The sequence below is a fragment of the Haemaphysalis longicornis genome, unplaced genomic scaffold, assembly GCF_048455015.1.
Source record: "Haemaphysalis longicornis isolate Haplotype H1 unplaced genomic scaffold, Haemaphysalis longicornis Haplotype H1 scaffold_1, whole genome shotgun sequence".
NCBI lineage: Eukaryota > Metazoa > Arthropoda > Arachnida > Ixodida > Ixodidae > Haemaphysalis > Haemaphysalis longicornis.
The window spans coordinates 225,921,095-225,943,938 of record NW_027526203.1 but is presented as its reverse complement, the minus strand read 5'-3'; the positions used below and the strand labels follow the sequence as shown (position 1 = coordinate 225,943,938).

The following is a 22,844-nucleotide window of genomic DNA, read 5'->3' as shown; positions in this document are numbered from 1 at the left end:
GGGCAGCCCTTGACGCTTGTTTTGTGGCATGTGCAGTGGCCTTAGCCACCGGCACTGAAGGGGCTTGGGGTGTCCCTTGGGGCCTCACTGGGAGGGTTCCAAGGGGAACTTGAACCGAGTGTAGCGCCGCCCCCCGTCGCGCTACATCGGCAAAGCTAGTGTGTGTCAGGAACAGTCTCTGTCGTGCTTTCCTAAAGGTAATGTTTTCCTTATACTTCAGAGCAATTTTCTTTTTCTTTCTTCCATTGCGGGCACAACCGCAAGTACGCGGCGTGCTCTCGCTTGCAGTTTACACAGTGGAGTGGAGCTTCACAGGTGTCAGACGAGTGGTCGGGGAGGCTACACTTTGGACATGCTGCCTTGCCTCGGCAGCTCAATGAACCATGGCCAAATCTTTGGCATTTATAGCAGCGTCGGGGGTTTGGAATATACAAGCGGACAGGGATTTTAACGTAGCCTGCCTCGACAGACTCGGGCAGTACACTGGTCGAGAATGTGAGGATCACATGCTTGGTCGAAATTTCCTTCCCATCTCTACGTATTTTGATTCGTTGAACATTCACAACATTCTGTCCCTCGAACCCTTCCAGGAGTTCTTGCTCAGACAAGTTCAGAAAGTGTTCATCAGAGATAACACCTCTGGTAGTGTTCATGGATCGGTGGGGACTGATGCTCACAGGATTGTCACCAACAGTGGTTATTTTCGTCAACTTGGCACACTGAGCTGCGTCTTGTACTTCTAATAGAAGGTCCCCGCTTCCCAACTTACTTACTTTATAGCCGCCGCCTAGTTCATTTGTTAGAACTTTGGCTACCAAGAATGGTGACAGACGTCTCATTGACATGCCTTCTTTTTCACAGCGCATGACGTGGAACTTTAGGAAATTTTCTGACTTTTTAGGAGTGAAAAACTGCTGGACTGCTTCGTTGCGCCCCCATTTCAGAGGACGATCATGGGATGCAGAAAATCTTGTTGCCATAACAAGTGAAATCAATTCAGCAGCTATGCTGGCCGCCCACCACCGAGCCCAACCTGGGAACGCACTAGATGCGCGTTAGCCATACATAGCTGCTATAACCCTGTTTAAGTCCTCAAAGTTGATTCCGTACCCAGGGTTAACCCTTGTCGCCTGGAAATGTGTGGAAATGAGGAAAAGAAGAGATTACAGGACAGGGGTAGCAAAGAAGACAGGAAGGTGAAAGAGCTAAGAGGGAGGCAGGAAAAGGCGACTGACTGATTCCCCCCGGGCGGGTCAGACCGGGGGCACCGTCTGCGAGAAGCAGGGGCCGAAGTGGCGTGTTGCCTCTACCAGGGGGCCGTGAAGGTCCAAAACAACCCCGGCTTTGGCTCAGCCACCAGGATTCCCTTTTCCCCGGACACGGCTCAGCCACGCACAGCTGGGGCGTGGGTGGGTCCAACCCACATGTGCTCGGGTCTGTGGTGTTGCAAGACACCAAGTGCCTACGGCAGTAGGCACCCCTGCGGAGCTCGGGACCGTGGTGGCGCTACTCACCAAAACACTGAGTACACAAGGTGCCCCCTGCGGGGTCCACGATGTAGTTGGTCCAAATTCTGCAATGCCATGCACCTCAATGAAGAGAATGCCAACAATTGAGGTAATTCTCAATGAAGGTTCTGTCTGCAATTTTGAGTGCTTTAGGGCTAACCTTACAAACAGCAGCCTGTAGCAAATGTCAAAGTAAATTTCACTTAATGAGGGAACAGTGAGAATATGCTCAGGCTTTTTCAAATTCAGCTCAAACTGGAATGACCAAATACTTTATGCCAACTGCAATGGAGCTAGGACCTCGAGCAGATAAATTTCAATATCAGAGCAGGATAACCTTGACTTGGTGCAGCTAATGGTAATAAGTAGAGGCGTGCGAATACTGGAAACTTCTGACCATCGAAGCAAACAACACGATAACTGATTCAGCTTCGAATCGAATACATAGCATTACTTGAGAACCTCGAATACATTTTCCGTATTTTCCAACCGTACAACATAAATGGGCAGTGCCGGAAAAACCAGGCTGTATGAAATTTTGCGTAGTTGAAAACGAGCTTTGCCCCGGCTAAAAACTGATGCAAAATATGTCCTTTGCGATGAGTTGAAACTGGACAGGAAGGAAATGGGTGCACTGTACTTTGACCCCTGACGGTCTGACCCCAACATGCAATTGCCCACCCGCAATAAACTGCTGTTAGCGTGTGCATATAATAGAGCAACAGGAAGGTGCTTTCGGACAGCCTCTCATTTCCTTGGCATTGGGTGAAATCCACCCTAGCGCTTAAAACATAGACACACTCAAGTTGACCTGGTCAGTACACTGAAGATGAACAGGCCTAGCTGCATGCTTTTAAAGTCCTGGTTTTCGAATCCAATTATGCTCAATGATAGTTTTTTTTTTTTAACCCGCAATGTTCCTTTTTTTTTTTTTTCTATGCAGGGCATCAGAAGTAGCAAAAAACCTATCTATTTTTGTACTCCCAGACACCGAGATAAAGCTTTACTATAGGCCTTGCTGCTGCTCCACTGGCGAAGCAGCTCTGATGAAGCTACCAGCCTAGCAGGTTTTTTTATGTCACACACATGGGCCAACTAATGTCTGGAATTGTTTTCATATGTTTACGTTAGGCATGAGATGCCCTTATGTGTGCAGGGACAATCACAGCGCAACAGTTCAGAATAAAATTCATGTACTGTTGCAAAGTGGGGATGTACTACCAACCCAGAAGACATGCCTCTGAAGTTGTATTAATCACGCTAATTTTGCCTGCTCGGTGTTGCTCCACACATCAAATTTCCTGCCCAGAAAACACCTCAACAATTATAAAACAGCCTCTTAATTTTTTTTGCCCAAGAGAATTGTGTTAATCACAGTTTGTCAGACTATATACTGTAGATTGATTGTAGGGTTTAACGCGCCAATGCAACGCAGGCGATGAGGCGTGCCATAGTGGAGGGCTCCGGATTAATTTTGACCACCCGGGGATCTTAACATGCGCCGAAATCTCGAAAACACAGGCGTTTTTGCTTTTCGCCTCCATCAGAAAAGCAGCCACCGCGGCCGGGAATCGAACCCGCGTCCTCAGACTATATACCGTAAAATACCGAGCGTCCCCCTCCCCAAACCAGCGAAACCCAAAACAAACAGCGAAACCGAAACTGCCCAGGAATGCTTCTTACTGTGCTCTTGTCATCCAAAACCCAATTCAAGAACACAAGGTATGTCGTAAATTCCGCTCACGCTCACAATTTGCTATTTTCACAATGCTGAATGTGCTTGAGATTGATAATGAGGTTTAACGTGCCGACGCTACACCAGCAATGAGACAGGCCGTAGTGGAGGGCTCCGGATTAATTTTGACCCCCTGGTGATTTTTAACATGCGCCAAATGTGCTTGTGACTTCGTGACAACAGAGGTTTGTGACGTTCATTGGTATACAGATACGAAATTTGAAGTCGTGGGATAAAGAGGACATGCGAGTGGGACAAAAAAGTACAAGAGTTCGCTGCAGCAGAACTTTGGCAAGGCTTTCGGTGAAAGTTGAGCAATGGGGCGCCGGTATTAAGTGAAGGAGTGGATGACACTTTTTTCGAGTTTTGTGAGCCAGAAAGCACAAGGCGTGCTGAGTAACCGGCTTCTATCTGAGGGAGTTGTTAAATAGCGCACGCACTGCTTGCAGCTCAGAAATTTTGTTGCGTCAAGCCAGTGCATCAAGCAATAGAAATAGCGAATTACAATGCGTCCTGCCACTAACGAAAGCCAGAAGACACCAGAAGATTTTTCGGAGGCCGCAAAAGCCTTTCGCTCTGCCGTGAACACAGTCCGAACACAGCACGAGTACAGCTTGTTGAACAAATAAAAAAATGGACCAGACGATGGTTAGAATGGATTCTCTGGCTAACAGCATTAACGACATGGTTGGCGAGAACATTGTGAATTGCTAACACTGGTTGCTTCACAGTCTTCTTTATCTTCAATAAAAGTACGTTTCTCTCCAATTTACTGCACTATTTTTTTTTTCTTTTTCTGGAGGGGTGGTAAGGGGGTGAACATTTTCAGGCCGCCATTTTGAGTGATGGGGCAGTTCCGAACAAGGCGAAGTATCGAATCGCAGCACAAGACGAGGGACATAAACACAAAAGACGACACACAGAGCGCGCTAGCGCTCTGTGTGTCGTCTTTTGTCATTTGGTGCCGTGTGCGGAACCAGACCTGCACTGTTTTAGGGGCGAAGCTTCTTAAGTCATGGGTCTGTCCATCTCTTGTGTCTCGTGGTACGTGACCGCCGCATGCTTTCGGAGATGTCGCAAAGTGGGCCGCGTTGCACGCGCAAGAACCGGCTGCAACCGGCAGCGCAAACTCGGCACCGGGAGCGCGAGCTTGTCTGTGTTCGCCAACGGAGGCGCGAGCGCACGTGCACTGCGAGGGGGAGATCACGCAAGAGACACGCCACGAACGCAGGCAGTCGTTCTCGGAGATCGAACGAGACGCAAGGACCTTTGCTCGTTTCCTCTCGTCTTGTTCGGGCACAAGTTTGCCCTAAATAAAAGTTCTTTCTTTACCGTTGTGTCCCATCCTACGTGACAAATTGTGGTGGAGGTGCGGGGTAGTCCTCGATGGCGCGGGGTCTTTCATCAAGTCTGGGCCTCGGAGCATTGACTCCGAAAATAAAAGTTGATTTGTACAATGTACGCACACAGTCTTACGTCTTTCTTAATGATGTAATGGGCGAACTTTCACGGGAGAGTTACGGTTACCGATGATCTCCCCCTCTCGAGCTTCGCCCCACTTATCATCATTCATTCCGTGGATATGGCGTGATTTTTTTCACTGCACCCAAAGAATGCATTACAGAGGGGGGTGAAGAAATGCAGGCGCAAAACGTACTGCTGTACAACAAGGCATGTCCACCGAGCTGATTACTTGCAGATAGCTGCTAGGCCGTCCCCCTCTCAAGTCCCCCTCTCGCTTGTGGCAGGAGCAGTGCCGTTCAGGAGCAGTGCAGGAGCAGTGTGGCAGGAGCAGTGCCAAGGCAGCTACTGACCTTGGCAGGCTAGACGTGCGCGCTTGCTTTTAACATGACCGCGCGCTTGCGACTAAGATAGGATGACTTGGCTTCAAGACCAAACACGCAAACTTGATTTTTGCTCTTGACTATGAAGAAGGATAGAAGGAAAATGGCAATGACAGCTGCTCACAACACATACATGATGGCGCCGCGCCAGCAGCGGAGCACATTCGTGCGATTTCAACTGGATACGGATTGGCTGTAGTTCCGGCTTGGCAAACCGGGCCTGCGCCTAGTGTAACTACGGCCAGCCACATCGTTATCACCATAAAACAATGGCGTCTGCCCATGAGTTTTTGTTTTGTTTTGTTTTGGGTGGCGGTGTGGGCGCACCGCGCATGTTTTCGGTGAAACTAAGCGTCCTGAATGTATAAAAAATTACAGATAGCTGGCGCTATGCTTATTTTATTGTAAAATAATTGTTCAAACCCAGCCAAAATCATCGAAAATTTCGTTGAAGCGAAAGCAAGCCTGACAAATGGTTCGTTGTGGCGAGGACTTTGTTGCATTGACTTCTATGGCTAGCTGACGGGGAATTGGAAATATTTCGTTGAAGCGGCGTTCGTTGTAGCGGGGTTCGACTGTATATACAGCAGATGACTGATTATTCGGACCTTCAAGGAATCGCGAAGATGTCAGAAAAATCAGGCAGTCTGGAAAAGCAAATGTTGCCCCAAAAAGCTTAACTCTTTCGCTACCGCACCTATCAAAATCGATCAATTTGATCGATACTTTTGGGAGCGCGTTTTCATAGCGTTCCAGGCGTTGCTCGAACAAGTAAAGCTGTTTGGAGTTAGATCAGAAAATAGCCTTTCAAAATCAGTTTTGTTTTCATTTTTGCAACGAAAACGTGATTTTTGATAAGCGTATGGATCACCTGGGTGTGGAAAAGGGGCGTGGTCATCGCACGTCACTGCTACCAGCGAAGAATGCGTGCCACTCCTAATTACTCTGCACCAGCGTTTGTTTTTTGCTATCAGGGCGTGAATGGTGAACCAGCAAACGATTTTCAATCGTCAGGTTCGCACTCTGACAGTAATAATCCCAGAAATCGGCTGAAAATGTCAAGCAGTGCCTGGTTGCTAAGCTACTTTATGATTTTAGGCAGTTTTATTGCCTTTGCGCACGTTGTTCTAAGTTCTGTGGTAGTTCTACGTACCCCAGGACCATTCGCGAACAGTTTACAACAGTTTCGGTTTCGTTTCTGCATCGCGAAATTCATATTTAGCGCTACTACGCAGTTACCCACCTTCAAGGCTACCTGCCATGGCACCTGGAACGTCCGCGACTGATCCTCGAACAAAGCACGCCGCTCCTGATTTCCCCCCACCCTGACCCGATTTATCCGATAAGAACATCAGATGCAAGTCAAAAGATCACACCCAGTCGCCAGATATCTGTTCCACCGAGGACAGCGCTTCAAACCGGCCTTACACTGCCAGCTGTTCGCCTTCCAGTTTCGTCTCCATGCGATGGTATATCCGGGTGTCTAATGTTGCTGCTTAGTTGAACTGTCTATTTGGACGGAGTCTCCGATAAGTTTTTGTACTGTTTCATTTGAAAACTGTCAGGTGGCGCTGCAATAGAGGAGGCTTGTTGTGGTGATCTTTTTCATCGCGCAACTGCTACTCGGCCAAAGATCGCAGGGCACGATTCTAGCACATCGTACCTCATTTTTGCGAGCAAGGCTACAGTTGTGAGTAAGAAGATGATAATAAAGCTCAGCTTTATGTTTTGAGAGATAACTGACCGTGAACGACAACAAGCATCAGCCACGGCGTTCCGTTTCCAACTTCATGCATGTTTTTTTCCGCATCGCGTGCTTGTCCCAGATATTGTGCTCGCTGTAAATGCAAAGTCAGCCATTGACAAGATGTTCTTACGTTATCTGGGGGCAAATTGGTGCCTCTGATAATGACAAACCGCCAGATTTATTCCAGGAAACCACCCGAAATTGCACATTTTGAATTGGAGGTTGGGCTTCACCGCATGACACGAGCACCGTGCATGCTAACATTTTTTTTTATATCTGACAAACTGTTCCGCGCAAGTCGACATTTTTTCTAGGGCGTGTTTTTGAAATGTTTTCCTACAAAATGTATATTCTAATTTTTTTCTACTACCTGTGGTTTGGTATACACAACTGCTTTTTTATCATTTTTTTTCAACAACTTGACAAAAATTTTGATTTTGATATTTTTTTTACAACTATGATATATAAAAACCTTCATAAAACTGGTGTTATTGGAAAGGCCGTTAAATAATCTGCATTTTGTGTTCCTGCAATTAGTGCCTAACCAATTTTTTAGCAGAAAAAAAAATGTTTTCTTGGACCCCTAAAATTAGTCAATTTTCCGGCGGTAGCGAAAGAGTTAATGTCCGAATAATCAAGCATGTCCGAAAAATTATACCCATGCCACACGTACACAAAAAATGACATTAAATGCTGAAGGCCTTCAGATGCCAAATGACATTAACTGGTCGGGCCGTGCTACACGCGAAACCGCAAAGGCATTAAATGTGTTAGGCATGATGGTTATCACGACCAAAAAGAGAAATATACTCAGATTTTAGAAGTCTTTAACGTAGACAAAAACATCTTACAAGGGTTAGAAATGTTTTTTGTGAAAGAATACGTTATGAGAAACAGTGTCTTCTTAAAAATGGTGTGAGCCATTTCTAAAAGTGGCTTCATGAGCTGCCATCGCCTGCCAGTGGTAGCCAAATCTGAAAAATTTAGCACGACGAGTGACGTGATGTTTTGCCTTTTGCCGCTGTTTTTTTGAACTTCGCCTTCTTCAAAACTTCGGCACCAAGAGTGCACAACAATCGCCTTATTTCGAAGCTCGCCTACATTTCCGCGTCACCACTCTGGTGCTGAGAGTTCCGTTGGTTTCATTTGGTGCTCATCGCGTTCGAGGGTAGGCAGATTTAAGGTGTTCGTGAGGGTAAATGAGTTGTGCGAAACTCAAACCAAAATGACATTAGAGCGAATGGCATTAGATTTCTGCGTGTAGCAGCGAATTAATGGCATTAAAAGTTAAGGCATTAAGCACTTAATGTCATTTTTCGTGTACGTGTGGCATGGGTATTAGGCGTCTGAACAATCGGTCAACTGTATATGTGTGCGAGTACAGTAGTGCCAAAGTTATCCCAGCCCAACCAAGTACGCCAGTGTTTAGGCAGCAGGAAGATTGAAATAAGCCCCATTAAATGCAAATTCCTTGGCAACAGAAATCATTGCGTGCTGAACAATACTACCATGGATTATGCACCGCCCCATCTTTCACGTAAAACAAAGTTATATATCGTCTTCATGGTGCCTTCATGAAACCCATTAGGACAATGAACAGGGAAAAATGGGGAGGTGTACTCCACTAGGAGCCCTTGTCTAACTCGAGTTTCCCTTGCATTAAATTGGAGGAAAAATGATCTGAAGCAGGCACTAAGGTCTGCTCAGGTCCACAGAACGTATTGCGAGCACCCAGCTTACTTGCAGAGAAGCCAGCTAGGTGGGCGATGAGGTAAGGGCACACCTGGCCAATCAGTTAATGGGTGCAAGCAGTGCCTGCCTTCTCCTCGAGAGGACGCTCCCTAGAGCAGCCGCCCGACATATGCAGGTGCGAGGATTTGGGGGCCCATGCGGGTAGCCCTTTTTAGTTAACAAAGCTAGTAAAAAGCGAATAGTGATTTTGTTCTCAGAGTTTCAAATTGATGAGAATACTTTGCAATCACCAACGCCAAAAAGGAAATTTATAACTGTTTATATGTGCATCAGTTGCTGGCCCATACAGCCAACAGCTCCGTAAAAAAATCCCGGGCCACCTCCCCAAACGTGAAACCTGGGGAGGGATGAAGCATGCAGTGTACAAGTGTATTCTTGGCACCTTGGAGTTTTTGGCCAGGGAGATGAAACCGTTGGGGGGTACAGGCTTTGCTGTGAAAGTCTCATGTCTTCGAAGCACAAAGCGTTCTAGCACGAGGCGTTGGGAGATGAGTGTCCCGGTGTGTTCTTTTAGCACGTGTTACGTTCTAATGCGAAGCGTTGGAAAACGAGTGTACCGGTGTGTTCTTTTGGTATGCATTACGTTCTAGTGCGAGGCGTTGAAAAACGAGTGTCCTGGTGTTTTAGTACTGTGACTACATGAGACGAGATACGACGACATGCCGTCGCCAGGAGACACCGACAGCTGGAGCCCCTAAAACTTTCCTGTGGTGTTTAACAAGAGCAGCAACATACATAGGTACACTATTCTATCACTATTTCACAGGGTGTTGCAAAAATGAATAAGCCTCCTTAAAAACGTAGTGTAAAGAAACGGCTGACTTAGTTGTGCTCAAACCTTCCAGGAAGTTGGCATGTTGCCTTTCCCCCCATTGGAAAGCCTGCGGTGAGTGAGGGCATGTTACAGAGGCAGAGTTGCTTGTGCTTTGGTTGGCTATGGCCGCACATACTATAGTTCATACCTCAAGCTACGTGCAGCACTGTTGAGGCTACATACAGTCCGCCCACTGAGGTCGCCTACCTCACCATAAAGGGGGCCCTGAAAAGACATTCCCCTCTCCCCCCTCGGAAGGTGGAACCGCAAGGCCTCGGCGCCTTTTGTCGCTTCCTTCGCAGTGAGTTTGGCACCCTGAGAGAGCGGATTGTTGACAACAATGTAGCCTCCACAGTGTTGCACTTAGCTTGCGGTATGAACTATAGTGGCATAACACTCTCTCTTAAAGGGGCACTGACACAAAAATTTTGCATCTTGTTCTTTTTTTTTTTTTTTCGTGCGATAAGTAGCTAGTGACCTACCTATCACCTGTAGAAACCTCATTTGCTTCAGCCTGCGACAGTTGTTTAATTAGAGGCATTTTCAATGCAGCTGAAAATGCAGCATTTTCAATGCAGCCGCTTAATTAAAAAGTGACCGTGGACGTGAAGGCACTGCGAGTGCAAATGCTGCCGCGGCTAGAGAACAACGTGCGACGCTCGAGACAGTGGGTGGCAAGACGTGCGCTGGGAGCAGCCGGCCAGTCTGCCTACAGGTCCGCCTACAGATATGTTTGTCTTAGCACTGCGGCGGATATTCGATAGCCGCTCTCGTAACCGGTGCAGATGACAATTTTTAATGCAACCCGCCATCGCATCATTAACTCCTTTCGCATATAAGCTGCCATGGTTGGGACCAGAGTCCAATTTTATGCAGCGGTAACAAGCTATCACTCGAGCTACCTGTGCCGGCCTGCGCCACTTCGCGGCCGTAGCCGCCGTTTGCACAGCGACCGTGCGGCTCGCTCAGTGGGCTTTCCGTGTCTCCGGCGCATTTTCCCGTCCAATGTAAATAAAAAGTAATAAAAATATAGTGCTTGGAATCGCTGTGCAAGTTTGGTCGCCGCCAGCTGCCTGATGAGCCGACGAAATCACGACGCCTCCGCCGCCAACGATCGGGTCGTTCGTTCTCGAGAGCAGAAGCTCCGCACTCCGATTTGAGCGGTGAGCCGGCGGAAAACGCCGGCAGTGCGGAAGCGGCAAACACAAACTTTTGACGTGTTTGGATGTTGTTTACAAAATAACCAGGTGATGACGATTGCGCGAGGTCCTCTGCTGGCTGCTCGGTTGCGTTTCGCACACTTTAAAATTGATTTTAAATATGCTCTAGGCTGTATTCGCCACTGATATTTTGCAGATGTATGTGTGTTCACACCAATCTATCTCCGAAGTTATCTCGCCTTCAAAATTTTGTGTCAGTACCCCTTTAACTCTTTCGCTACCGCGCCTATCAAAATCGATCAATTTAATCGATACTTTTGGGAGCGCCTTTTCATAGCGTTCCACGCGTTTCCAGTGGTGCCACTGATGAACGGTGATTTGGAGCAATTTTTGTATCAGCAAATTATTAATTTTGGAGCACCTTGGAGCAACTAAACATCAACTGCTAGATGTGTCCAAAGCATCTCTCAACACTAAAAATTGACCAGTACAGTTGAACCCCTTTATAAGAGACACATACCGGGGAGCAGTTTCTGTCTCTTATACGAGATGTCTCTTATAAGCAGGGTACCATGTTTTCACTTACTAATCAGACCCTACTATATTGTGGGCACCGTATGACTAAAATAAGCTCAAAAGAACGCTACAGCATGCTGCAAAAGGCTCATTCTAATTTATGTTTGGCCCCCAGAATTTATGAAACAGTTCTGAATCTTTGTTTGCTTCATGACTGTATTTACACTGTTTTTTACAACCGATTCTACAATCTTTTTCCTTTCACTGTTTGTAGAAGATGAATCGTAGATGTTGAGTTCACAAGCCTGATGAATAGCCGGAGTGCACAGCTTCTTCCGCTGTGTGCTCAGGCTATTCATTACGCTAGCAGGACTCAACATCTGCGATGCTTCTTGATTGGGAGCTACGCAAGTGCGAGAGCCCGCATGTGCGGTCGCGCTCCAATGGATGGCAGCAAGCTTCAACCACTTCTGCAAGTTGCATTTCCATTGGCAGGGCTTCTCATCGTCATTTCATAGCTCACTGAACCGCTCTGTGTTTACTGAAGTTATAATAAATAGCTACTGCAGGCGTCTGTTGCCCACCTGTGTTTCCACAATGGAAGCAACTGCAATTAGTGACTGGTGGCACTGGATCTGAAGTTAAAATATCTGTTACAAGCGAGATTATTGATTAAAGTTCTAGGATGACTTGTCCCTTATAACCAATCTTCTACATCCGATGTCTGTTATAAAAGAGGTCAATTTAATGGGAAAGATAGGGCAGCCAGCCATGTGGGTGAATAGTGTCTCTTATACCCATTTGTCTCTTACATCCATGTCTCTTATAACGAGGTTCAACTGTATCGTCGTCCAGTAATTGATGTGGAGGTCGTCATGGAATGCACTTCAAGGTGCTTTTCCCACATGCGATCACAAATGGACGGCACAGCTGAAGAATTATGCCCTTCTTGTCCTTACTAGGGGAAGTCTTTTTCAAGGAGTCACTGAAAACGCTTCATAGTTGGCAGGCTCGAACATGCATTAAAAATAGCTTTCACAGTCAGCTCTCCAAATAGCCCAAGAATAGCGAAATAGCCAATAAAGAAAAGTTCTACAACCACAAGAAAAAGTAGCCATATTTGGCTCTTTATAGCCCAACCTGTCATTCCTGGGACAATGGGATTTTTTTCCCACTTATTTCGAAACAGTCGCTAGAAGTCACCAGAAGTTTGATGCAATTAAATCCCCTAAGTATCCACGCAATAGCAAAAATGCAACAAAACATAATTTGCAAGGTATTTAGTTCCTTTCTGGTGTGGATAAAAGACAACATGCAACACGATAATGAATATTGAAAGGCTTCGACAAACCTGCCTAGCAAAAAAATCAACGCGCCTCTTTTCTAGTTTATTAATTGTTAAAGCAAGCCCTCGTGTTTTACTTTTTCGATTTATTAGATGCAGGCGCTTGCTATCAGTCCTCGTGCGCATTTCCAAGCTAGCTGGAAATGTGCACGAGAAATGCGCATGGAGCACTTTTGCATGCGATTCACGCGCGTCGGCGTTGCGCGTGCGATTTTTTCACCCCCGCACGAGGCAGTTTCTACCACGCTCAGAAAATGACGCGCGTCGCGTGCGGCAGTGGGAGGAGCCTGGCGACTTGCGCTAATGGGGAGGCGCGTGCCTCATGGCGGCGGTTTTGAAGTGCTCGAGACAGCCCGGTCACGGCCGGCTGGCTCCGTCAACGGTTTTTAGCAGTAGTATTAACTCTATGGTTTTTAGGCTTACCACCCCGGCAGGTATTGCACGGACATTTTCACTAGCGACGCGGATGATGTTTTATAGTACCGATTTCGCCCACATTATAAGCTCCTTTACCACACAAGCAACTTCGTGCGCGCCTTGAGCGGTGTTTTAGAGAGCGCTTAAAAGTGGTCGCTCGAGCTCCCCACACCACTTCGCGGCCGAAGCCGCCGCCATGTTGCCGCGTCGTGCGCAGCGTGCGGCTGCTTACGCGGCGCGTTTTCGCAAGCAGAAAACGCTCCATGAGGTTCGTGCTTTAGAGAGACTGGCTGTTTTTCACGACCCGCTTCACTTGTGGCGGTCCCCTCCGCGAGCCCAACAAGCGAAGCGAGAGCTTGCAGCCTACCGCGTCACGCATGCCGCGAAACGGCGCTCCCGCTGGCTCTCGGAGCGGAGAGGGCCGGCAATAAACGCCACCTAAAACTACCTATTGTTTATAGCAGGAATTATTGGAAACTACAACAAGAAGGAAAGTTTTTAACCGCGGTACGCCAGCACTGCAATGACTTGCTAGACAAAAACACTGTATCGGCGGTACAGTGACGGCACCAACCAAACTCACCGCGGAAAACACGATTACGGGTGCAGGGGAGTTCAAGTTATCACCCGATTTAGTTATACATGTCTAGAGACCACTGCGAAGTAGTCCTTGTAACAGGCTGCAGGCGATTGGCGCGACACAGGGCGCACTTTTGGCGCATTTGCTTGCAAAATCGTGGTTTTTTATCAGGATGGCGCAGGATACCTCATTTGGCGCAAATTGGTGCATTTGGCGCAGGAGTGGCAGCACTGCGTTTCTCGAACAAGTAAATCTGTTCGGAGTTAGATCAGAAAATGGCCTTTCAAAATAAGTTTTGTTTTCATTTTTGCTACGGAAATGTGATTTTTGACACGCTTTTGAATCACCTGGGTGTGGAAAAGGGGCGTGGTCATCGCGCGTCACTGCTACCAACGAAGAATGCGTGCAACTCGTAATTACTCTGCACCAGCGCTTGTTTTTTGCTATCAGGGCGTGAATGGGGAACTAGCAAACGATTTTCAATCGTCCGGTTCGCGCTCTGACAGTAATAATCCCAGAAGTCGTCTGAAAATGTCAAGCAGTGCCTGGTTGCAAAGCTACTTTATGGTTTTAGGCAGTTTTATTTCCTTTGCACACGTTGTTCTAAGTACTGTGGTAGTTCTACTTACCCCAGGACCATTCGCAAACAGTTTACAACAGTTTCGGCTTCGTTTATGCATCGTGAAATTCATATTTAGCGCTACTACGCAGTTACCCAACTTCAAGGCTACCTGCCATGGCGCCTGGAGCGTCTGCGACTGATCCTCGAACAAAGCAGGGCGCTCCTGATTTCCCCCACGCTAACCCGATTTCTGCGATAAGAACTTCAGATGCAAGTCAAAAGGTCACACCCAGTCGCCAGATATCTGTTCCACCGAGGACAGCGCTTCAAACCGGCCTTACACTGCCAGCTGTTCGACTTCCAGTTTCGTTTCCATGCGACGGTATATCCGGGTGTCTAATGTTGCTGCTTAGTTGAACTGTCTATTCGGACGGAGTCTCCAAGAAGTTTTTGTACTGTTTCATTTGAAAATGTTAGGTGGCGCTGCAACAGAGGAGGCTCGTTGTGCTGATCTTTTTCAGCGCGCAACTGCTACTCGGCCAAAGATCGCAGGGCACGATTCTAGCACATCGTACCTCATTTTTGCGAGCAAGGCTACAATTGTGAGTAAGAAGATGATAATAAAGCTCAGCTTTATGTTTTGAGAGATAACTGACCGTGAACGACAACAAGCATCAGCCACGGCGTTCCGTTTTCAACTTCATGCATGGTTTTTTCCACATCGCGTGCTAGTCCCAAATATTGTGCTCGCTGTAAATGAAAAGTCAGCAATTGACATGATATTTTTACGTTATGTGGGGGCAAATTGGTGCCTTTGATAATGACAAACCGCCAGGTTTATTCCAGGAAACCACCCGAAATTGCACATTTTGAATTGGAGGTTGGGCTTCACCGCATGACACGAGCACCGTGCATGCTAACATTTTTTTTTAAATCTGACAAACTGTTCCGCGCAAGTCGACATTTTTTCTAGGGCGTGTTTTTGAAATGTTTCCCTACAAAATGTATATTCTAATTTTTTTCTACTACCGGTGGTTTGATAAACACAACTCCTCTTTTATAATTTTTTTCGACAACTTGACAAAAATTTTGATTTTGATATTTTTTTTACAACTATGATATATAAAAACCTTTAAAAAACTGGTGTTATTGGAAAGGCCGTTAAATAATCTGCATTTTGAGTTCCTGCAATTAGTGCCTAACCAATTTTTTAGCAGGAAAAAAAATATTTTCTTGGACCCCTAAAATTAGTCAATTTTCCGGCGGTAGCGAAAGAGTTAGAAGCACTAACTGTGCCCGCCACTTTTATTTTCAGGTACGAATGAGCACGGCACATTTTAACATAAATCCTCCAATCGAAGCCAGCCCATTACTTTTGTATCCCATTTATCAAAAAAATTATTGTATTAGAATCGAGCAAATAACTGTGTTCACAAAAGCCAGCATCATCGTTAAAGCTTCATTTATGCAAACTTTGCCAGCATCACAAATCAGTATAAAAGACCACTGCGAGCTACTTTACCAAAGCTAACATAAACGCTGCGCATGCCTTCAAAAGCAGAAGAAAAAAAATTGACTTACGGCTTGACAGCAATTGGAGGGTAGACCGTGTTAAGCAGAAGTTCTGGCCAGGTGATGGGGTTACCCCTGTTTTGGGAGCAAAAATATGTCGCTCAATGGCTGCTGTAAACAATCCTAAAAGGACAGTGCCTCCTTGACTTATGCCCTGAACTTTTCACTCCTCTTGTGAAGGATTACCCTGCCCATGCATCCCTTGTATATGTCCTCCAAGAGTGTTCGGTAACTCCCTTCTACCCTGTGGTCGAGGAGAGTTATGCTAGCAGGGTGTCCTGATACAGTGGACACAAAGGGGGGGCGAGGAAATGTGCACTTACAGCCAACTGGGGACCTCCTCGTCTTCCTCTGGAGGCAAAGCAGGCGGCGCAGCCCGCGGCCAGGCTGCGCCTCCCGAGGCAGCTGATCCTTGCTGCTTCAAAGGCGGGGCATGGGGTTGAAAGTCCAGTTCAAAGTCTACTGGCCCACGAGCCGGCAGGCCTGGATGAGGCTGCTGCGTCACTCCTGTGGAAGGCTCTGGAGATGACCCTCCTGCTAGCGATGTGGAGGACCGCCAGCCAAGGGGGTGGCGCCCACGGGGTGCCTCCTGGGCATGCATGTCACATAGTGCAATCAAAACCGCCACTGAGCAATGCCCCCATACTAGGGGACAGCTGAAGAATGGCAACGGAAGTTGCCCCTGTGCCTCATCACCGCAGCCGGCTGTTACACCGCGCGGCGCAAGTAGTGCCTTACTGCGAGTATTTTGAATGTGACACGAGCCGTTTCCGTGATTTCTCACACTTAATCTGCCTTTAAATTCCTGCGGCGACTGCAAAAAGACTAGGTGCGAAGACGACGGCGACGTTACGCATTAAGCACAATCTCGTTTCAAAACGCGTGCCTGCGCTGACATCCAGGTCCGTCGCTTCGGTGGAGTGATATACAACATGAACTATTGCCGTTCCTAACTTGCACCCGAGTATAGCAACAACATTCTCACAATATTCCTGTGTGCCCCAGAGAACACACATGGGATTCAATGAAACTGCACTCCCTAACTCAATGTTTCCAAGCTAGTGACTCGCAGAATTTTCTATGGATGGGCCTGGAAGTAACTTGTAAGCTTTGAAACAGCCGAAATGCACCCACTAAGCAGCCCACACAAATTTCCGCCAAAAGGCACTGCCCCCGCTCAGTTGCTCGTATTTTAGACAGTGGGCAAGGTGAGCTGGACTGGAGCTAAAGGCTACATTTGCACGACACGTGCCAATATTCGATGCACTCTCAAAGCCCATTTCCGGAGTTTTCTGCACCCACCCTGAATGCAGGCACCGGTGCACAGCTCTTGACAGTGGCTTGCAGCCCATGAACCGCGGGCTGGGCGTCCCCAATGTCAGAGACATTGGAAGCGATCTCGCGCAGTGCCCTCAGGCGCCGCCCGCCGAAGTCTTCCCCTGACCACTGCACGACGCGCTCCGGGGACAGCGGCGGCCTTGTGACGTGTTCCTCAGGCTCCTCCTCTACAGCCGTGGAACCCTCGGAAGGGGCCAACTTGCTGCACAGGGCATCCAGGCGTCCCTGGAAGTCAGCACCCGAAGTGACGGGCAGAAGCGAAAACACCGGCTCCTTGGGAGACGGCGACCGCCTGAGACACGGCCGTAGGTCCGCAGCCGCCTCTGCAGGCTGCAGAGGAAGGTCTTGCCTCTCCAAGCACCGCAGGGCACCGAGGTGCTGCTCAGTGTCATCCAGTTGCTGTCGCAGAACATCAGACCCACTAACCCCGTAGACTGGTTCAACAGCGTGCGACATGGGGGGGCTAGCCGGCTGCTCCGGCAGTGACGGTGCTGAGGATGGGGTCGTCCATCCAGTGAGACTCAACGAGGACGGGGCAGAGGCTGCCGGAGCGCTCGCGGCCAGTGGCAGGACATGTCCCACTGGCTCCTCCGGTAGCTCCTCGTCCTGCCAGACAAGCACATTTGACATGAAATAAAGCACTCCACTCTCAGGACATCCCTACCGAACACTCCCGTCAACGTTTTTTCCACAAGCTTTGTCCCCTGATCACAACATTCAAAATACCCAGACTGAGCAACATGCAACAGATTGCAGACCAGCATAATCTTCCTGATGCCCTCCACTTCTTTGAGACAGAAGCATTAGGCAAGCAACCATGGCCTTTGGCAGCCTTGCAGACAATTACAGTATTTTTTCACATATTACCCGCACCAAAAATAGGTAAAATGTGTTCGAAACATGTCGGTGCAGGATGTCTACGAGTATTCAAATAGGGAGGGGGGGTTTAGCCTGACGGCAACCCACAGCCTGCCATGGAGGGTCCGCATCCCCATCGACATCATTGTGTTAAGCCAATAAGAGGCCAACAAAGCCCCAATAACAAGTCCCCATCCATAGCCTGTTTCGCAGCAATGCTTTCCTCCACCAACCACACCTTCCCCATGATTTATGTGCTTTGTTCGAACGTTGTCTGGCCTTATGTTTTGGCATAATGGGCATGTCTTGATGGCAATCTTCTAGAATGAAAGAGAGCTAAAGATTGTGAGATTAGTTGGCAGATTAAAACCAGGAGTCCATAGGCGGTGTTCTGACCAGACTGGGTGTGCTTTTGCAAATTTATTATTGTAAATAAAAATATGACTTCGAAAAAAAATTGCCCCCACCTCCCCGAAGGGAATCGTGAGGAAGTGCGAATGCATTTCTTGCGCCGAGAGTACACGGCGTAGTAATTCTGCCATCGCCTTGAGAGGCGCAGTACCGGCGACGGGGAGCTGTCAGGCGAGGGGAGAGGCGCGCGCCGAGGGTGAGTGCAAACCTAACGGGGGGAGAGGCGCGCCAGCTGCAGAGCATGTGACGTCACGGCGCGAGGAGAGGGGGAGCAGACGCAAAGGCGCCAGCGCGCGGTCACGTGGGAGTGTGACGTCACGGCGCGAGGAGCGGTGCGGGAGCCGGCGCGGGCGCGCGCAGCCACGGCGCGGGAGGCGGAGCGCGAGCGGGTCACGTGGGGTGTGACGTCGCTGCGCCGTTGCTACAGACGCTCCTCTCCGCTCCTCGCGACGTTGCTAGGGGAGAGGAGGAGGAGCGCGGATGACGGCGGATTCAGGGTCGCTTATAAAGTGCATCGCACTTAAAACTGTTTCCCCTGCTACTATATACTAGGTGAGGATGCATCCTCCTCATACATCCTTCTGGCTGCTTTCCTATGACGTTTCCTATGAAGTGCACACTTTCAGATTGGCTTAACCCTGTAATGCCCAAACAATGGAAACAATAGACAAAAATTCTAATGCTTTATTACATCATCATTGAAAATATTTTTTTTCTCCCGAGGTTATAATGTATCATATGCCAATGAAAAGTATACGGTACAGTAAAACCTCGTTACAAGAGACACTGTTACAAGAGACACTTGGTTATAAGAGACGTTTGAATGAAAGCGGTTTGGTTAGTTTTCCTGTTTGCCATGTTAGCAACATTGCATACAAGAGACAGGTTTTTTGGTTCCTTTGAGTGTCTCTTGTAACGAGGTTTTACTGTATAACATATATAATGTAGGTACAGCCAAAGCTCGATGTAACGAAGTCGCTAAAATTCGTAATTTACTTTATTACACTGAAATTTCGCTACATTGAAATTTGCAGTTAAAATGAAGTGTTAACACTGCGTGAAGCAGTTCCTGCAAACGAAAATGTGACGTGCATACACGGCTGGCGCACTATTTCTGTCTACGCACGCATCAGCGTGAACCGCCTGGAACGTCTTCTGCACGCAAAAACGTGCAATGTGAACCACACGTGCACTGACTCAGCCATGGAGACCACCCGTGCGATGCAGGTAGCTCCAGCAACCGCTTCTAGACGAGGGGCAAATGAAGTCGTCCACGTGGGGAAAAAGCCGATTATGTGGGCGAAATTTGCATTGTAAAACGCTTAAAAAGGGGCTTAACTAATATTCTCCGTGGTGCTAAGCCTAATCATCTCTAGCAGAGCCAGCCGGCATCCCTGAGCACTTTAAGCTCCCGTCAGAGGCAAAAAAAGTGTGTGTGTGTTTGTGTGGGGAGAGAGAGAGAGAGAGAGAGAGAGAGAGAGAGAGAGAGAGAGAGAGAGAGAGAGAGAGAGAGAGAGAGAGAGAGAGATTAACTAAACCTAAAAACGGCGCCTGGTGGACAACTAACGCCATCTGGCGTATCTATTGACAACTCATTTATCGATTTTATTAAGTTTTGTTGATATTTCGCGTGCAGAGACCGTGCCAAGAGTGAAATTTGAACCCGCGGTAGTGGCGAGTTGTGTGAAAACGGCATCCACTGTATTTGGTCTGTATTTATAAACAAAACAGGCTTCCTATCTGACGACTGCGGCTTTACACATTGATTTGTAGGGTCTGGACAACGTATGGTAGGGATATTTTGCCAAATGCGCCGCGTCATATCGCGTTATCACCTGCATGATAGCCTGGCACTCGTGTCAAATTACCGCTACGGAGCGATGCACGACACTTCTCAAGAGCACTGGATTTTTTTTCTAGTTTTTTACCACTAAAGTGAAAAGGATTTTGTGTAAGAACACAAAAAAGTGTGCTTGGATGCATGACCGACTTACACTCGAGTGGCTTCGAGGAGTGGCACAGCCGTCAGTTCCGCTAAGTTAACGGGCCCACAAAAATACAAAACTTGGTGTACAGCATTGATATATATATTGAATCATAGCCAAGAAATGTAGGAACAATTTGTATATCTTAGAATTCCTAAAATATTTTTAGGCTCATTACAATCGCCTATATATGTTGCTTGTATACTTTTTGTGCATTTTTTTTATTATTTGACTAATAAACTGTAATTGTACCTTTCACAAAACTCCTGGTATGTGTTTGTAAGAGCAATCTATAAGCTACAATTACATGCATAGCAATGCTTAATGTGTCCACTAGCTCAAGAGAGAAAAATAGTTTTGTGTAAGCACTCAAAATCGGACGTTTTTCCGCAGTAACGAAAGAGTTAATGTTCCCTCAGAATAGAAACAACCATTGTCAGAAGTCGTCAAGCTCCTCCCACTGCTGCGCGCGGCACTAGTCACTTTCTAGCCAAGGCAGAAGCCTCCACCAGTGTGCAATCGCAGAAGCAAAAAAAAAAACTGCGCACGCAAGGCTCATATCATAATGACCCACAAATGCTTTGCCACACATTTGCTGGAACGATGGCACCCAACAAGCATGAGCGAACTTGAACGAAGGGCAATGCGGCAGCATGCGGTGGTGGTGCCATACACTGCTTGTAGGCAAGGAGCTTGTAGGCAAGAAGCTCGCTCCCATACTCCGTGGTTCTTTGCATCCACAGCATTGGGCGGCCCGAGTCGCCGTTCCGAGTTTGAGATTCCGTGTGGCGCTTGAGTCTTCCAAAATCTACTTCAACCAAAATTTCGTGCCTAGTTGTCCATGAAACTTCATTACATTGAAATTTCGACAATGGGGCCCAGGAGAAAATATGCTAGCTGGTTTCAGCTGGTCCCAGCTGGGACATCCTTCTACATAGCTGGTACCAGCTGGGACCAATGGAGTTGCTTTCCAGCTGGCAGCTGGTTCCAGCTGGGACCAGCTTAGTTGCTGCCAACATGGGACCAGCTATGCAGGAGCTGGTCTCAGCTAGGACCAGCTTAGCTGCTGCCCAAGCTGGCAGCTGGCATGAATGGAGACCAGCATAGGCGAGCTGCTCCCAGCTGGTTTCAGTCTAGCTGGATTGATTGATTGTAGGGTATAACACGCCGACACTTCACAGGTGATGAGGCATGCCGTGGTGGAGGGCTCCAGATTAATTTTGACAACCTCGGGATCTTTAACATGCACCAAAACCTCGAACACACAGACGTTTTTACTTTTTGCCTCCATCAGAAAAGTGGTTGCTGCGGCCAGAAAACGAACCCGCATCCTCGCGCTCAGCAGCACACAATAGCCACTGAGCCACCGCGGCGGGTCAGCCCAGCTGGAGCCAAACTAGCTTGTTTCAGCCTGTTAAAACTTATTCTAGCTTGTTACAGTCATCAGGCCGTAGCGGCGACAGTGGTGTATCAAAGTCCACTGCGCTCGCAGAAGCACTAGGCGAAGGAAACAGATATGTCGCATTCGATAGGAATCGCATTTGTGTTATGTTGGGCCTCTTTCCAGCCTCCTAATGGAGTACGGAATATCGTCAATGCTGCCTACAAGGTCAAGGTACCGCTTCTGAGGACCCATTGTCTTGATGTTTTATGCACATTGCAACGAAAGAGACGCAAATACGGGCCAATAACACAACAAAACATGTAGAATCAAGGACAGCTAATAGCAGACACGAGTCAAGTCAATAGAACCTAAACGTGTAAAACAAAGTAGAAATTATAACGACACTGCTTAGTTCTAAAAAAAAATTGTTTTTCAAGTAATTTTCAAATGAAAATTTTTTGTTAAGACTGGTGCTGCCGTTCCCGACTTTGGTCCTCTGCACACTGTGTGTGGTGCGATGCATGCATGCGTGCGTGGGCATGCTTGGTGTCACACTTGCCGCTGGACACTGGTCCTGGGCTCTCTCTCTCTCTCTCTCTCTCTCTCTCTCTGTGCGTGTGTGGGTGCGTGCGTGCGTGTGTGAATGGTGCAGGAAGATGTTTGTGCTTGTGAGATTTCTGCATGACGACAACAAGCGATTACATGCTGCGCCGGAAGTTGACATAGAAGACTTCGAGCCGGTCCATGTACAAGGCTTCAACTGAACAATTACAAGGACACAAAGAGAAATTGCGAGAACACCGTTTTCCACGACACCCACGTTTTACTGCTTGCCAGTAAGTTAATCATAAACATATCATAATCATAAAAGAAACTCAGCGGTATTTGTGAGGTTAGATGTTATAAATGAAGGTTTTAACAATTTGTTTAATAATTTCCAGCCTGAAGTGGTGGAAGCATTTAACCCTTTGAGGGTCAAATTTTATCGCCAAATGCGACCCCCCAGAGTAGATTTTTTTTTATTACTGATTGAAATTCTTCGGATGAATCTATTTCGAGAAAAAATTATCGCAACTTTTTTAGGGTGACCATAAAATAACAAAAAAATCGTTTGTGTTGTTACATACATGTGGTTTATTCATGAGTAACACAAGAAAAATTCTAAATAAAAACGAGAAAGCAACAAGCCGGCACCTTTTGAGTGAATCGAAATCAGATAGACATCAGTTTCGTGGGCGCAAAAAGCGGGAAGCGCCTGAAGGACGATACCGAAACCAGCCGCTGCGCGCGCGCCGGATGCGACAGCGATAGACGGC

General features: G+C 47.5%; 1 protein-coding gene across 4 annotated transcripts in view; it reads right to left on the bottom strand.

The window, feature by feature from the left end:
* The window catches only part of LOC144142439 (uncharacterized), a 242,202-nt gene that overhangs the window by 33,829 nt on the left and 185,529 nt on the right, over positions 1-22,844 (bottom strand). For all 4 annotated transcript variants that reach the window (XM_077673960.1, XM_077673951.1, XM_077673969.1 and 1 more), the window contains 3 exons: positions 16,855-17,496; positions 15,876-16,141; positions 15,562-15,627 (listed from right to left, as the gene is read on the bottom strand). In XM_077673960.1, the coding sequence (XP_077530086.1) occupies positions 15,562-15,627; positions 15,876-16,141; positions 16,855-17,496 (974 nt within the window). The remainder of the gene's footprint in view (positions 1-15,561; positions 15,628-15,875; positions 16,142-16,854; positions 17,497-22,844) is intronic.